This window comes from Symphalangus syndactylus, chromosome 12, assembly GCF_028878055.3.
Source record: "Symphalangus syndactylus isolate Jambi chromosome 12, NHGRI_mSymSyn1-v2.1_pri, whole genome shotgun sequence".
Taxonomy (NCBI): Eukaryota; Metazoa; Chordata; class Mammalia; order Primates; family Hylobatidae; genus Symphalangus; species Symphalangus syndactylus.
In genome coordinates this window covers 85,703,830-85,720,982 of record NC_072441.2, presented here as the reverse complement: position 1 = coordinate 85,720,982, position 17,153 = coordinate 85,703,830, and the positions used below count along the sequence as shown (strand labels likewise).

At 46.5% G+C, this 17,153-nt stretch overlaps 1 protein-coding gene and 1 long non-coding RNA gene across 2 annotated transcripts in view; one reads left to right on the top strand and one right to left on the bottom strand.

The window, feature by feature from the left end:
* The window catches only part of LOC134734872 (uncharacterized), a 60,678-nt gene extending 57,521 nt beyond the window's left edge, over positions 1-3,157 (top strand). The window contains exons 9-10 of the mRNA XM_063628230.1: positions 968-1,264; positions 2,875-3,157. Of these exons, the coding sequence (XP_063484300.1) occupies positions 968-1,264; positions 2,875-3,062 (485 nt within the window). The 3' untranslated portion in view covers positions 3,063-3,157. The remainder of the gene's footprint in view (positions 1-967; positions 1,265-2,874) is intronic.
* A 3,839-nt stretch (positions 3,158-6,996) lies between these two features.
* LOC134734741 (uncharacterized) lies at positions 6,997-15,857 on the bottom strand. The gene is made up of 3 exons (XR_010117776.1): positions 14,409-15,857; positions 10,108-10,244; positions 6,997-8,387 (listed from the first exon to the last, which is right to left on the bottom strand). It is a non-coding gene; the product is annotated as an uncharacterized lncRNA (long non-coding RNA).
* Between the last annotated feature and the right edge of the window lie 1,296 nt (positions 15,858-17,153).

The following is a 17,153-nucleotide window of genomic DNA, read 5'->3' as shown; positions in this document are numbered from 1 at the left end:
TAGCAACCTTAATTCCATCTTAATGCCATCAACCTTAATTCCTCTTCTCTAGCAGCCTAACCTATTCCCAGGTTACCAGGATGGGTCCTGGACATTTTGGAGGCCACTGTTCTACCTGCCACAGTTGGGAATCCCTGTGAATGGAGTCCTCCCAGTCCCCTCTCCTCTCACTCAGCCCCAGCCCAAAGCCAGCCTCAGTCACACAAGCCGCCACAAATCTAACTCTCAAAGCCTCCATCTGTGTAAGAGAAAGTTTACACCACAACACTTCTTAGGGAACCCATTTACCAACTCTTTCTTTCCCTAAAGTTCCTCTCTGCATAGGGAAATATCCTGCCATGGAGAGAGTGGCGTTTGCAGCTTTAGGTCCCACGTGATTTCTCAGGCTGGCCTGTGAATCTGATTCTTCTCTTCTGTCTGCACCACAGGTTCAGTGGCACTTTCTAAGCACACTCAGAGTCATTGTTCCCAGTCACTATCACCGCATCTCCCACAGACGTGTCTACTTTAGGGATCATGGGCCTTTCTCTGGCCTCCCATAGCTGACCTGATGTCCTGCCCCACCAAGGCTATGCAGTCTCAGGCATGGCCTCAGCTGGAGACACAGGGGAGGGACCCTGGTCCAGCACAAGCTTTTCTTCCCCAGACTTCTTCCCCTTCTTTGAAAGACCCTGATATTCTGAAAACACTGCACCCTGGGAAGGTGGAGTCCAGATTTTATTTTCTTTGGGACAGTTTTAAGACATGTTGAATCTAGAGAACCCACATGGAGCTAAACTCAGTGGCTTCCCTTCTTATTTCATTTGCTCCGTATTTAGCTTTGGGCAAATTGTGTTTCATCTGTAGAATACACCCACTTTCCTTACAGGGTGCATGCCACGGCTGCAATGAGAAAATTATTAAAAGTGAGACATGCAATGTTCTCCACACATGTGAGATTACCCTCTTTTGTCCCCTTCTGCCCCAGAGCCTGTGCCTCACCCTGAGATCCTGGCAAAGTCACTGTCTATCACACCAGACCTGTGTAACATCACCCTGGAGTGTAGGGCTCCAGGGGCCACAGAGGACCTGAATGTGACTTGGGAGAGCAAGGACCTCCTCAGAGAGCTGGAGCACAGAGAAACACCAGGACCAGCCCCCAACCCCTGGACACTGGCTGTGAACCTGCCCCTGTGCCAGTGCAGCACCCACCTCACCTGTGTGGTCAGCAACCAGGTGGATCAGAAAGCTGCAATCTTAGACCTTGGGAAAGTCTGTGTCCAAGGTGAGTGGTGAGTGTAGCCTGCAGGATAAGAGGGGCTGCCCAAGCTCAGGCAGCACTGGGGTCTGAGGGTTCTGGGCTCTCTTCTCTGCCATGTGCATTAGCACCACCTTCCACGTGCTCACCACACACAGCAGTGTGGGAGTCACATCCACCTTCGTTCTGCCTTTAACCATCTTTCTCATCCATACCCTCCTCGCCACATCCCCACCATGTCCCTGCCGATTCGGACAGCAGCCTTCCAGGAGCTCTCCCACCCCATCCATCCTCCACTGAACATCCAGAGTGGGCTTTGGGAAAAGTGGGTCAAATCGGGTTGTTGTCTGTGTCTTCTGTGTGATCTGGCCTCCAGTTACTCCCCCATGGAATTCGGGCTCAGATGCTCCTTTGCCCATGTTTCCGGCTTCACCTGTGCACTTCACACCAAACTCCTTTCTTTTATTTCCCAAAATATGTCCTGCTTTCTGTAAGCTTCTGAGCTTCTGAACATGCTGTTTCTTACCCCATCAGCCCTCCCACACCCAGTGGCTGACACTTCCTCTTTTATTCCTTTCCAAGCATTCCTCTAAGCTATGACATGCTTTATGAGCACAAGACAGATGCAGTCACACAGGGTCCCACACTTCACAGGATTCCACAATTGGTTAAAATTCTGCTATTTCTTCCTTGAAGTTTTTAATCCTTTTTAATCAAGGGAATTTAAATTTGCATTGCACAGGGTCCTGAAAATGATGTACCTGGTCCTGCCCTCAGGCCCCACCTCCTTAGGGAGCCATCCATGGCACCTCACACTGAGTAGTAATGACCTGTTTATGTCACTGTCTGCCTTGTAGACTGCAATGTCTTGATGTTTTCCTTTGAATCCCTGTGCCAAGCATAGCTCCTGACAACGTTTGCTCACAAGCAGTATTCACTGAATGAATGATACCCTGTGTGCAGCCTCGTCCTCTCCAACCCTCCCTCCAGGAGCTGCTGGGGGATCTGATGTGTCAGCATCACTTTAAACCACCTGCCACCTCCTCCCTCACCCCCATCCTGGAGTGTTCAGCACTTAGCGTGACCACAAGGCCCTCGGGGCACAGAGTCTTGTCTCTGTCTGACTCCCCTTGCCACAGCTCCTCCCTGCTCTGTCTCTCTCCTGCTACAGTGGGGTGCCGGCAACTCCCAGGGCTGGTGTTTTGACACAAACATTCCCCGAACTTGGTACTCCTATTTCCTTGAATTCCCCCACCCTGAATATCTGAGAATCTCACACTCGCCTTCAAGCCTCAGTTTAGCCAGCACCTCCTCTGGGAGACCCTCCCTGAAGACCTTGTACAAGGTGGAAGCCACTATTGCAGCTGCGATCCCTCTGTCTGGAAGTTGGTATTTTCTGTCTTCTTTCCTGTGTGCTGGGCTGCTGTGGACATTGTCTTTTGCATCTCAGCATCCCTGGTACCAAGCAGCAGCTCCTAACCAGTTGAATGAATGGACCTGCCATGCTCCTCCCACTTCAGCTTTGGCACCAGGCTCCTTACCACTGCTCCACCTGCTTTCTTCCTCTGACTCCTCTTGGCAATGAGTATCTCAAGTTACCTCCTGCCTTAACATTTTCCACTCTCCCCATGTGACAGAAACAGGTTCACACAACACGGTTAGACTGCTCCCAGGCATCCTAGGGGCTGTTGTGGGTATGCTGTTGGTCCTGGGAACTGGGCTGTATCTTTTGAAGACATGTGGGAAGAAGAAGAGGATGATGAATATAGTAAGAGGCAAGTTGAATTTCTCCTTCCATACCCAGACACCTCCACTCCCTCACTAGAACCTCAGCTTCCTTTCTCCTGAATTTTTCCTCCAGGGAGTGGACTCTGTAGAAGGATGGTGGGTGTGGCTTTGGCCTTGGGGTTCATGGCAGTGGGGAGGGATATAGGTTTCTATGGCACAGATTCAAGCTTTGATTTTCTCAGGTAGAGAATTGCAGGAGAACCATGGGGTCGATGATGGTGTCAACCAATATGAAGATCTCAGGCAGCAAGTGTTTCCGAAGGGCAAGGACAAGGTAAGGGCTGGGGCACTGACCACCCTGGCAACTTCCAGGTCTCTCTGTCCAGCCTTGGGCTTCTAATTCCAGGACCTGCCATTTCTGACCACACGGCCTGTTTATCTGTATCTGGACAATCAACAGCATTTACTAAGAAAATTTGCACCTGGGTGTGATGTAGTGCTGGGCACTTTAGAGGAATTCATGAACAGTGCATGGCAGTGGGTATTGGCCTTGTGGGTCCCTCCACATCGTTTCTATCCCTCAGCTGATCCAACAACCCTCTGTCTTGTATTCCAGGGCATCAGTGAGCAATATCTGGAAAAAAGGGAGTCTCTCACTCCTATCTACAGTGAGGTTCATTATCATCGTCCAGGCCAGGCCATTAAGATCATTCGATTGGAGGAAGAAACAGGATCTGGCACTCCCAGGACACTTGCACTCTGAGCCTGAAGCCTGCAGACCCCCGCCTTTCCCAGTGCTGGTTCAGTTCCCGCTACCCCTAGTCTGTGTTACGCTGATCTCATAGCCACAGTTCTACAGTGTACCCATGGCCTGTTCGCATTCTGTGACACCTCCCAAAGATGCACTTACACTTGGGCAAAGATTCTTCCCTTGTCATTGACATTGCTCCTGATCCCTCTCTTTCAGAAGCCTTCCCAGGGGGACCCTGTCTGATTGCACAGGTGGCAAATCCTCACCACCTCTGCCATGTCACTGGTGTGTGTAATTCTGAGGACACAAGCCCAGACATGGGAACTGTGCAGAGGTGTTGACTGTGCTGCAGAGGAGGGACATAGGACCTGGCTTCTGGATGCTGAGTTGGAGGATATCGTGGGTGGGTAGGAGCCCACAAAGGAACAGGCGGAGGCTTCCTTTGCAGATTTTGTGTAGGGCTCCCTTGGGGGTATCAGGCAGTGTGTGTGTGTGCATGCATGTTGGTGGTGGAGGGGGGGTGTCTAGTGCACATTATACAACTGAACCAAAGCCACCTTTCTTTTCTTCTGTGCTAATCTGAATTTAATCTTCAGCCTCAGCCTGTGGATCCAAACTCAACTTCCTGTAGAGTAGAAAGAGAAATTTTTATCATCTCAAAACCTTCCTAGCCTCTGTGTCTCAGAGAATGACCCTAAGAGGCCACAGTTGGAGGCTGTCTTAGGAAAACAGCCTCAGCTCTTTCCTTGGCCTAGTATAAGGCACTTGGCTGTAAGAACAGAAGTGTGATATCCTTCCACACCCACTTGATGAGGGCTACTTGGGCTCTGATGGGTGAAGCTGTTGAGAAGGTCTGACTCAGCCTTCTCCAACCTCTTCTTATTCTGACCCTTAATACCCCAGTAGCCATGCTGGCCCCAAACCCTAGGTCATTCACTTCTTTGCTCACTTGCATCCCTCTGCCTGAAATGAAAGTTCCTTCTCCCTGTTCCTCACCCTCACTCCCGACTGTTGAAATACTACTGTGCTGCTCAAAGCTCTTCCCAAGATGCTTGTTCCATGGAGCTCTCTGGATCTTAAAGGTTTAAACATGATCTCTCCCACATCTGACTTTTCTGAACACCTTGGACACTATGTACAGTCTCTGCCACAGTTTGTCCTGGGATGGTCATGAGTCTTCCTGCAGGACTAACCTGGGCTCTCTCAGGAGGATGTGGGGCTGTGGGGGAATAGGGCTGAGGAGACAAGTACTTCTTGGTGCAAAGGGTCTGGGCCACCTTGTTCCCATCCCATGGGGTCAGCAGAGGGAGATGCAGCACAGGGGCTACTGACAAACTCTCTGGTGTGGCTCTACCTGGAAACAGGGGTGGACACAATGACCTCCCTTGACTATGCGTGGCCCGAGGTCCTAATTGGAGACTTCCTTACTCCCTTATCCACCTCTTATTGTGAACCTGGCCATTCTTCCACCATGGTGTGTGGGTGTTTCTTTCCTCCTGAGGGGTCCTCAGCTTCTTGCAGCCTCTGCCTCTTATTTGAGTCCCAGCTTTTATGCAGAGATGGGCTAACTCTAGTACCATGAGCTGCTGTGGCATGTCTGGTGACCTAGATCCTTGGGCCTCTTAGTTTCCCTCATGGCTCAGGTGAGCTCATTTCCTCATTGCCACCCACAGAAAACAAAGATCTGAACAGAGTCCCTGCTAAGAGGTGGAGCACTGGGAAATAGTGCTAGGTGCCTGCTGGATGGTGGGTGCGTGAGGCAGGAGCGAGAGGATCCATAGCAGGGCTTCGTTTCTGCCATCTTCCCCTTTAGGCTGAGCAGAAGGCCGAGGGTGTGCCAGTCTTTTCACTGGCTTCCCAGGTGACTGCACATTACTGGGTATCAGTGCACATCAGCCCTGGGGCAGCATAAGATGTGTTCACCCAACTGACCTTCCCACTGCACCAAAGGCAACAAAAAACCAAACCAAAAAACAAAAAAGAGGAAAAAGGCTTTTGAGGCTGTTTTGAACCAGTTTTTGTCCCAGGCACTTTGCACGCATTATTCAATTCTTCTTTAAATACATTTTTAATTTTAAAATACTAAATGTTTTGGTCTTCTTGTTTATGATTTCTTCCAATGATATCAAACTTAAAAGTCCTCTGCTTTCAAAGAACCCAATAAATTTTTATTTATATTTTCTTCTCTTTAAAACATTACATTATAAATACACATTTTACTCTGATATTCCTTTTAATTGTTATAAGAACCTACTATAGTTGGTATAGGTCAACAGTATTCAAAACTAGTTGGTGGCAGAGCAAAGCCTTAGATCCAACACTGGATGATTCCAAAGCTCCCATCTTTTCCCCTCATGACAATGGTCACTGAAGACCCTTGCTATGGTTTGGATGTTTCATGTTGGAACTTAATCCCCAATGCAAAAGCATGAAGAAGAGGGGGCTTTTTGGACGTGATTAGGTCCCAAGAATGGGATTGGTACTCATAAAATGGCTTGAGGACAGTGTCGCCCCTTTTGCCCTTCTGTCACTTCAACCATATGAGGGCACAGTGTTCTTCCTTCCACCATGTGAGGACAGTGTTCCTGCCTTGGATCATGTGAAGACATTGTGTTTCCCCCTTCCACCATATAAGGACATGATGTTCCTGCCTTTCACCATGTGAGGACACAGTGTTGCTCCCTTCCACCGTGTGAGGACATAGTCTTACCCCCTTTCTCCATATGAGGACACGGTGTTCCCCACTTCCAACATATGAGGACATGGTGTTTCTCCTTCCATTATGTAAGGACATAGTGTTCCCTGCTTCCACTATGTAATGACACAGTATTGCCCCTTCCACCATGTAAGGACAAAGTATTGCCCCTTCCACCATGTAAGGACACAGTGTTCCTGCTTTCCATCATGTGAGGACACAGTATTGCCCCTTCCACCATGTGAGGACAAAGTATTACCTCTTCCACCATGTGAGGACACGGTGTTCCCACTTTCCATCATGTGAGGACACAGTATTGCCTGCTTCCATAATGTGAGGACATGGTGTTCCCACCTTCCATCATGTGAGGACATACTGTTCTCCCCTTTCCCCACTGAGTGCAGTGTTTCCCCCTCTGCTATGTGATGATGTCACAATAAGATGTCATCTATGGAGCTGAAGGTGAGATGAAGAGACCCTGAATCTGCCTTACCAGATCCTGAATCTACTGGTGCCTTGATATTAGACTTCTCAGCCTCCAGACTGTGAGAAATAAATTTCTATTATATACAAATTTCCCAGTGATTTATACATCTAAGGTATTTTATTATAGTAGCCAAATAGACTAAGATACTGTTGGAATCCTGGAGTATTCTGATAGAAGTATCCTCCTGTTGTCAATCTCCCAAGGATCCTGGCCTCCTGATTCAGATGCCTCAACTCAAGCTAAGCTTCTTGGTGCTGGAACAACTAATGATTGAAAGAGAAATTACCACTTAAGTGGCAGTAGGGCCCTGATTGGGTGGAAGACATGGAATAAAGGACATCGCACTCAAATGCAGACAAGACATTCAGAGAACAGATATTTTCTTCCTTGGTCTTTGTGCAAGTTCCCTCTTGCCCATGTCAGGGATAACAGCATCACATCCTCAAATCACCTTCCGCTGATGATATTATTATTCATAATGTCATTCAGTAGGCTTTTCATAAGTCTCTCATTTACAGTTTCTACAACTCTGTGAGGCATAAACCCCCCATTGTACACATGAAAAAGCCAAAATCCAGAGAAATTAACTACTTCATACAAGTTCTCCTGAGTGTAAATAATGGAGATATGATTTGCATCCACAGAGAGGCATAATTTTGCTCATTTTTCACTCCTTCTTACTCATTTCAGATGCCCAATCAGTCAGTTTGTTCCTTTGGGTTATCTGTCAGCTTCTCATATTCCATCTCCCTCTCAATACTTCATTTCCATTTTTCCACCTTCACCTTCACCATTTTTACATTCCACCAGCAATGTGGGAGAATATCTCCATATCCTTCCCAACTCTTGCTATTGTCCATTTCTTTGATTATTGCCCTCTGAGTGTGTGTGAACTGATAACTCATTGTGCTTTTGATTTTCATTTCCCAAATGACTAATATTGGTGAACATCTTTCCATGTTGCACATTAACCATTCGTATACCTTTTTTTTTTTTTTTTTGGAAAAGCCCCCTTTGTCTTGAATTCTCTTCTGTCATGCTTTGCCCCCACCACTCCATTAAAACTGCTCAGGTCCAGGTCAGCAGGAAACTCCATGTTGCTAATCCAATGGTCAATGCTCAGTCCTCATCTTCCTTGATGTGTCAGCGGCAATTAACATACCCTCCCTTGAAACTGTCTTCACCTCCAATCACCACTCACCATTCTTTTCCTTCTACTTAGAGGCTGCTCCTTAGTTTCCTTACTAGTTTCTTTCTTATCTCTCTAACCTCTATATTCTGGAATATCCCCAGGTTTACACCCAGATGATCTGTCTTCATTATCCACTCTCATTTTCTTTCTGAGACTGTGGCTCTGCACTAATTCCTGGATCCTATGCCAATATAACCTTACAGCAAAAGGGACTTTGCAGACGTCATCAAGTTTAAGGGTCTTGAGATGTGAATTATCCTGGGTTATCTGGGTCAGTTCAGTATAATCACATGAGTCCTAAAAATTGGAAGAAGAAGAAAAGTAAGTCAGGGACATACAAGGTGAAAACTTGTTCCACTGTTTTTGGCCTTGAAGATGGAGTAAGGGGACCTCAGTCAAGGAAATGCAGTAGGCTCTAGAAGCTAAGAAAGGATCTCAGTTTATATCCAGCAAGAAAACGAGGATCTCAATCTTAAAACCACAAAGAACTACACTCTGGCAATAGCCAGAATGAGCAAAAAGGAACATACCTTAACAACACAAGGACTTTTTTCCAATTAGGCTTGTACCAGAATTCTGACCTCCAGTATTGTAAAATAATAAATAGGTTTTGTTCTAAGTGCCTACATTAGTGCCGATTTATTGTGACAAAAAACAGAAAACTAACAAAGCTGTCATACTGTCTCATGGTTTTAAAAACATTGGCTACTCTGTCATTTTCAGCCAGATCCCTCCTATGGATGCCACATTGTGAATATCTAACTTCTTACTTCACAGCTCCACTAGGATGTATAACAGGAATCTCCAGCTTGGTTTTCAAACTCCCCAAACGCGCTTCCCATACAGTCTTCCCATCCCAATAAATGTCATCTCTATTACTCCATTTGTTGCAGCCACAAAATATTGGTGCCATCCTTGACTTTGTTCTTTTTCTCACACCCCACTCTCTATTAGCAAACAATATTTTTTTATTCAATGTATATATTTATGGTATAACTACTTACCATATGACCTTCGTCTCTTACCTGGATAGCCCCACAGTATCCCTGTGCCTGTTTTTAGCCTGCTAATGTTTAGTCTCAAAATAGTGGCAAGTGATCTTTTCTAAACATCAGTTCCATCATATTATTCCTTAGCTCAGAACTCTCCCGGGGCTCCCACTTTACCTGCAAGGCCCTGCACCATCTGACCTCATATCCCATGCTTTCCTCTTTCCTCAATCTACTCTAAGACACTGGGGTTTTTTCTATTTCCTTCAGCAGACCAGGCATGCTCCTGCTTCAAGGCCTTTGATTCTGCCTAGAATTCTCTTCTTCCAGGTGTTTACCTGTCTCATTTCCTGTCCTCTTTCAGGTCTTTTAGGAATGCTCCCTTCTCAGTGGGATCTACCCTGGTCCTTTCCTCCCCATTCCATTTAAAGCTACATCCTCCTCCTGTTTTCCTGCTCCTGCTCCCTTCTCCCTGCTCTACCTTCCTCAACACGACTTATCGCAGGGAAGTGAGGCAGGGTGCATTTTATCCTGGCTGTCCTTTAATGACAAATATGCAAAGAAGACCTCAACAAGTGAGCTACACATTCTAGCCTGCCAAAATCATTATTATGGCCAGGAAACTCCAACACTGATAAGTTAACAATCTTCTCCAAATTCTCATAGTTATTAAGTGGCAGAGCTGGGATTCAAGCATTGGAGTTGGGTCCTATAGCTCTTGCTCTTGACCACCATAACACACTGGCTAAATCAGTTATAGTTTATCCACATACTGGTGTACTATTTAGGTGATTAAAAGGATAAATTACAGTCATAAGCCACTTAGCAACGTTTCAATCAATGATGGACCACATATACAATGGTGGTCCCATAAGACTATAATGAAGCTGGCTGCACACGGCGGCTCATGCCTGTAATCCTAGACTTTGGGAGGCTGAGGTTGGAAGATCACTTCAGCCCAAGAGTTCAAGACCAGCCTGGGCAACATAGGGAGACCACATCTCTACAAAAATAGTCCAAAAGATTACCTGGGCATGGTAGTAGGTGCCTGTGGTCCCAGCTACTTGGGAGGCTGAGGGGAGAGGATCTCCAGAGCCTGAGAGTTTGAGGCTGTAGTGATCCATGATCATGCTACTGCACTGCAGCCTGGTTCTCAGAGTAAGACCTTGTCTCAAAAAAAAAAAAAAATGGCAATGGAGCTGAAATAATTCCTATTGTCTAGTGATGCTGTAGTCATTGCAATGTCTTAGCAAAATGCATTAGTCATGTGTTTGTGGCGACGCTGTTGTAAGCAAACCTATTGCACTGCCAGTCATATAAAAGTATAGCACACACAATTGTGTACAGTGCAGAATACTTGATGATTATACTAAAGTGCTATGTGACTGGTTTATGTATTTACTATATTTTTACTGTTGTATTAGAGTATACTCCTACTTATTAAAAATTAACTGTAAAGCAGCCTCAGGCAGGTCCTCCAGAGGTATTCCAGAAGAAGGCATTATGATCCTAGAAGATGACAGCTCCATGCATGCTATTGCCTCTGAAGAACTCTCAGTGGGTCAAGATGTGCAGGTGGATGACAGTGTCATTGATGATCCTGACTCTGTGTTATGAGTATGTTTGTGTCTTAGTTTTTAACAAAAATATTAAAAAGTAAAAAATGTTAACATAGAAAATAGCATATAGAATAAGGATGTACAAAGGAGAAAATATTTTATATAGCTGTATGTTTTTGCATTTTAAGCTGTGTTGTTATCAAAGAATTATAAAGTTAAAGAATTAAAAGTAAAAAAGTTGCAGTAAGCTACAGTTAATTTATTACTGAGAAAAAAATACTTTAAAGTAAATTGAGTGTAGCCTAAGTATGCACTGTTTATAAAGCCTGCAATAGTGTACAGTAATGTCTAGGTCTTCACATTCACTCACGACTCACCCACTTCTCAGAGCAACTTCCAGTCCTACAAGCTGCATTCATGGTAAGTGCCTTATACAGGTGTTAGGGACAAACTGCCCCCAAAAAGCTTCTTGAAATGTCTCCGTGCTGCCCTCCCCTCCCCACTCTGCAACTCCTTTCCCTGCCGCCCCACTCTTTCCCCCAAGCCTGTTTACACTTCTAAGCCCTTATCTAGGTGCCAGCAAACTTTGCGGTGAAGCCAGCAAACTTCACTTATCAGACCCTGCTGCTGTAAGCAAACCCCAATTACAAACTATCCGGACCACACAGGGGGAGGCCGTGGGAAGCATAAACGAACTTTACCCTCCTGTAAGTTCCTGCTATCATAAATGTCACCAGATGATATTTGGCAAAATTAACCAGCAAACAACCCCAGGATGCAGCCATACCAAAAAACTCCCTCAAACTCCCTCCCCAGTATAAACCCCTCATTCTGTAAGCTTGGCGCTGCCTCCTCTGAGTGTGGTGGAGCAGCCCGGCAGGTTCAGTAAACTTACCCGCCTGACTTTGGGTCTGTTCTTCCTTTCTCTCAGCTGCCCTTACACCCTGGTGCCTGAAGCCCGGAAGGGGATAGACTCTGGCCGGGACTCTCTCTCTCTCCCTCCCCATCACCGCTCTCCTGGCCATTCTCACCTTTCCCGAACCTGCCGAAGACCCAGAGAATCTCCTAGATTCTCCCTTTGCTGGCGACCTCATCCACCATCAAAACCTCCGCCAGGGTGGGTAAAAAGAGACTGTTGCCCTTCCCCGGAACCCGTCCCTCTCTCCAACCCCAGCTCTGGGCCAAGTGCTTCCTCCGGCCTCCGGGCCTCTGGTCCCTCCATTTCAGGAATGCCCGACACAGCGGTTACCTCCTCTATTCCGGGCAAGCCCTCCCGTCGTCCTTGTCACCACCAGCAGTCTCTTATTCCTCTACCACCGCCCCCCACCACCACGCTCCATTCGCTATGAGAGCGTCTCAGTCTACTCCTCCTAAAACTACCCAGCTTAGCTGTCTCCTCCGCAATCTCAAGGCTGTCGGACTCCATTCAGAAATCCGCCCTAAGAGGCTTATCTTTTACTTCAATACCGCATGGCCTCAATACAAATTAGACCCTGGCTCCCAGTGGCCCAAAAATGGCACTTTCAACTCCCACGTGCTCAGAGACTTAGACAACTTTTGCTACCGCAATGGGAAGTGGTCTGAGATTCCTTATGTTCAGGCTTTCTTTACTCTCCTTAGTCATCCTTCCCTCTGCCAATCCTGCTCTACTTTTCAAATTCTCCTCATGCGCTCCAAACCTGACTCGCCCACTGCTCCCCTCAACCCAATAGCCCCGGCCAACAACCCCTCTTCCTTTGACTTGCCGATTTTCCTCCTTCCCAACAGCATCATAATCCTCCACTGGAACAGCATGACCCCCCACTGTATGTCTCTGCTCAGGCTCTCTCTCTCCCCTTCTCTCCAACCATCCTGCCTCCTACTCTGAGTCCTCTGCATCTCTCTGCCTCTCACCTGCTCTTGGGCCCAACATGCTCAGCAACCAGCTCCCTTGCTTCCCCTTCAGGAAGTAGCAAGAGCTAAAGGTATTGTTAAAGTTCCCTTCTCCCTCACTAATCTCTCTCTAATTAACAAAAGACTCAGTTCATTCCCAAAAACCCCAACCTCTTATATTAAAAAGTTTCAGTATCTTACCCAGTCTTATAAACTAACTTAGCATAGCCTCTATGTTATCCTCTTTTCCACCCTCACCCCAAAAAACCAGAACCGTTTCTAAACCCTAGCTCAGGCACATACCAATACAATTCGTCACCAAGCTCCTACCCAGCCTACTAGCACAGAGGCAGTCCCCAACCAGGAACCCCAGTGGAATGATCAAACAAGGCCTCTGGGCACTGCCATCAAGACCACACAATTATATATCTGCTTGCAGGGCTCAAAAAGAGTGCCCACAAAGCAGTAAACTACAAAAAAAAACTTTCAGAAATCACCCAAAGTCCTGACAAAAACCCAGCCCTTTTTCTGTCTCGTTTAACTAAAGCCATAAGCCTATATATCAAGCTAGACCCAGCTAGCCCAAAAGGAACCACTATCTTAAACCTTCAGTTCATCTCCCAATCCACCCCCCAATATTTGGCACAAGCTTCAGAAGCTTGACAATGGCCCTCAAACCCCACAACAAAACCTTCTTAATTTAGCCTTCAATGCCTTTTAACAATCATAATGAGGAAAGTAAAAGACAAAAACAGGCAGAGTTTCAAATGCTTGCCTCCACCATCAGAGGCCCTGCAGGCCCACTGGGCCGTGGCTCTACACCGAAGCCTCCTAATAATCCACCTCCACCTGACTCCTGTTTCAAATGCGGCAATAAAGGCCCCTGGCCCAGACAATGCCTACACCCAGGTAAGCCCACCAGGTCGTGCCCCCTTTGCGGGGAACACCACTGGAAGTTGGACTGTGAGCTGCCCCAACAAGGACCACCCCCATCCCTTCCTGAGCCGGCCAAAACCTCCTACTAGGAACTCACTGGCCTTGCCGCTGAAGACTAACGGTGCCCTAGAATGGACACCCTGGCAACTACCATCTCTTCATCCAAGCCAAGGGTAACCCTGATGGTGGCAAGTAGGCCAGTATATTTTTTAATGAATACCAGGGCAACCTATTCTGCTTTACCTAATTTTTCAGGACCCACCCAGTCCTCCCAAGTCTCTGTTGTGGGAAGTGATGGACAAATCTCCAAACCCCAAGCCACCCCTCCACTTTTCTGCTCCCTACACAACTTTTCCTTCACTCACTCTTTCACAGTCTGGCCTTCATATCCAACTCCACTCCTAGGCAGAAACGTCCTTTCAAAACTCCACACTACTCTCCACTTCCACATTCCCCATAGTACCCAACACCCAACACATCCATCCAGACCCCTCTAATATTTCCAACTTTCTTCTACTCCTCCAACCTCCCACCTTAAAACATGCAACCTTCCCTTATTCCCCATCTGTAGTTAACCCCATCCAGTTCCTATCGCCAAAGCAGTACTGCATCCCCTAAGCAGCTGTCATAGGCCTAAAGCCTATCATTTCTTGCCTCCTCACCAGTCACCTACTCCACCCAACAGACTGCCCTTTTAATACACCAATTCTACCTGTTAAAAAGCCAGATAAAACTTATCGCTTAGTCCAGGACCTCAGGTTCATTAACCAAGCTGTACTCCCAGTATGTCCAGTAATTCCTAATCCATACACTTTACTTTCCACAATTCCCTCCAATACCACCCATTTTTCTATTCTAAGCCTAAAAGATGCTTTTTTCACAATTCCTTTATACCCTAATTCCCAAAACCTCTTTGCCTTTACATTAAAAAACCCCAACACCCACCTTTCACGTCAGCTTACCTGGTGGGTACTACCTCAAGGTTTCAGAGACAGCCCCCACCTTTTTAGGCAGGCCCTTGCTCACAACCTCTGTACCTTGTCCCTAAAAGCATCCACTCTCCTTCAATGTGTTAATAATCTGCTCCTGTGTAGCCCCTCTCAAAAAAACTGCAATGCCCAGACTATCTCTCTCTTTTAAACTTCTTAGCAGAACAGAGGTATTAGGTCTCCCCTAAAAAAACACAAATATACACCCCCTCAGTCACCTACCTAGGCCTAGCCCTTACCCTGCAAACCTGAAGGCTCACAACCCACTGCATATCCCTCCTCCAGTCCCTCCCGCCTCCACAAACTAAACAAGAAATTCTCTCTTTTCTAGGACTAGCAGAATATTTTAGGCTCTAGTTTCCCTCCTTTGCTCTACTTGCCAATCCATTATACCAAGCTACTAAAGGCCCTCTCCATGAGTCTTTAAACTCTGCATAGCCTATTACCCAACCTTTCTGTCTACTCCAAAAATCTCTCACCTCAGCCCCATCCTCACTCTCCCAGACCTCACCAAACCTTTCTCCCTCTATACCAACGAATGGCATAAAGTTCCACTAGGTGTTCTAACCCAGTCTAAAGGACCCATCCTCCAGGTTGTTGCCTACCTCTCTAAACAGCTTAAAGCCACAGTTCTCAAACAGCCTGCCTGTCTCCAAGCATTGGCAGCAGCTGCTGTCCTCACCTTAAAAACCTAAAATGATCTCTCCATGCCAACCTAACAGTTTATTTAACCCATAACATCAAAAACATGCTAACTCACCACAGTGTACTAAGTTTCATCTCTGCCTCACAGCTTCTCCAACTGTATGCTCTACTCATAAAAACTCTCCAAATCACCATGCTAAACGGCTCTCATCTAAACCCAGCCATGCTCTTACCTGAAATTTCTACCTCTCAAGACCCTGCACACTTCTGTGTAAACACTGTTCAAACCTTTCTTATACCCTTTCAAAACGTAACAGACCAACCCCTTCTAAATACTTCCTTTACTTAGTTTGTGGACAGCAGCTCCTTAACATTCAGCCAAAATACCACCGTCCACAGTCCTCATAATCTACGAAATCTCCTTTCCTCCCAAGCATTAAGCTCTCTTCTTCCTTCCCGGATTTAATTATTCCATACCCTCTTTATCAAAAATCCTGAATTCAGTCTTGCCAAAAGTGCTCCTCTCAACCCAGCATCCTTACTCCCCATATCCTCTTCCCCTCTTACTCATTCTTGCCCTGACACCCTAGATCACCTACAGCCACACTTTCCAAACATTTCCTCCGAGCCTCTCACCAACCCCAATGACCAGCTATTTATAAATGGCTCCTCTTCCAGGCCCACTGGCTCCCCCAAAATTGCTGGGTATGTGATTGTTTCCCTTGACTGAGTAACTAAAGCTAAACCCCTACCTCCAGGAACCTCCTTTCAAAAAACAGAACTCATAGCTCTCACCAGAGCCCTAACCCTTTCCAAAGACAAATGAGTGAGTCAACATTTACACAGACTCCAAATATGCATACGACATTTTTCATCCCCATGCTGCCATCTGGCAAGAGAGTGGATTCCTCACTGCCAAAAGGCCCCATATCACCAACAGCCCCCTTTTTACCAACTCCTTCAGGCCACACACCTCCTGACTGAAGCGGGAGTTATACACTGTCAAGGACATCAAACAGGGTCAGATAAAATCTCAAGAGGGAACAAAAAGGCTGATAAGGCAACAAAATAAGCCTTCCTTTCTTCGGCTCCTGCCTCCCTCCTCCTCATTATCCCTACAATCCAACCTCAATACTCCCCCACTAAAAACGGCTTTTTACTACAACAATGAGCCTTCCTCCAGGGGGACTGGATAATTAAGGACCAGAAGCTAGTCCTTCCCCAGGGCCAAACGAACAGAATCCTAACATCTCTCCACCAATCTTTCCATATTGGTGCACGTCCCCTGTATCTCCTCCTCCACCCATATTTCTTATCCCCTCGCCTATTCACCTCATTAAAAAACATAACTTCAAACTGTCATATATGCTCTGTCACCTCCTCTCAAGGAGCCCTCCACTCCGCATCTATTCCTACACACCAGCTAAGAGGAACACTCCCAAGAAAGAACTGGCAAATAGATTTCACCCATATGCCTGTGAATACATAAAAATAACAAAATAATACATCTTTTTAGCATACACAACCAGTTCTGTCTACCAAGCCAAGGCATACTTTTCCTATGCAGTACCTTAACTTATATTTACCTCCCCTCACAGCCAAAAAAGGAGAAATCTGCCCTTTTCTAAATAAACAATGTTACTTTTATCTTAACCCATATAGCTTAATACAAAATGCTGTAAAAAAAAAAAAAAAAAAAAAGGACCAAGCACACACACACACAAAGTCCCCTGATGGCCAGTGTGGCCCTCCTGGTCCTTTAGTGCCTGGTTTCCATGGCTCATGCCCCTCCTAGACCTGGCCATAACCATTCTTCTTTTTCTAGCATTCAGCCCTTGTCTCTTACGCCTTCTAACCCAGTTTTTACAGGACCGTATCAGAGCCCTCACCCATGGGACAATACAAAATACGATGCTGTTCCAGGAATACCGATGGCTCCAAGAACAGCAGTCCCTACCATCCAGCCTTCCCCCATAACCGTCGCCCTTTCCCAGCAGGAAGTGGCCAGACAATGGCATCCCTCTTCTATTACCTATTAAAAGGCTGGAATGTTAGGGACAAACTGCCCCAAAA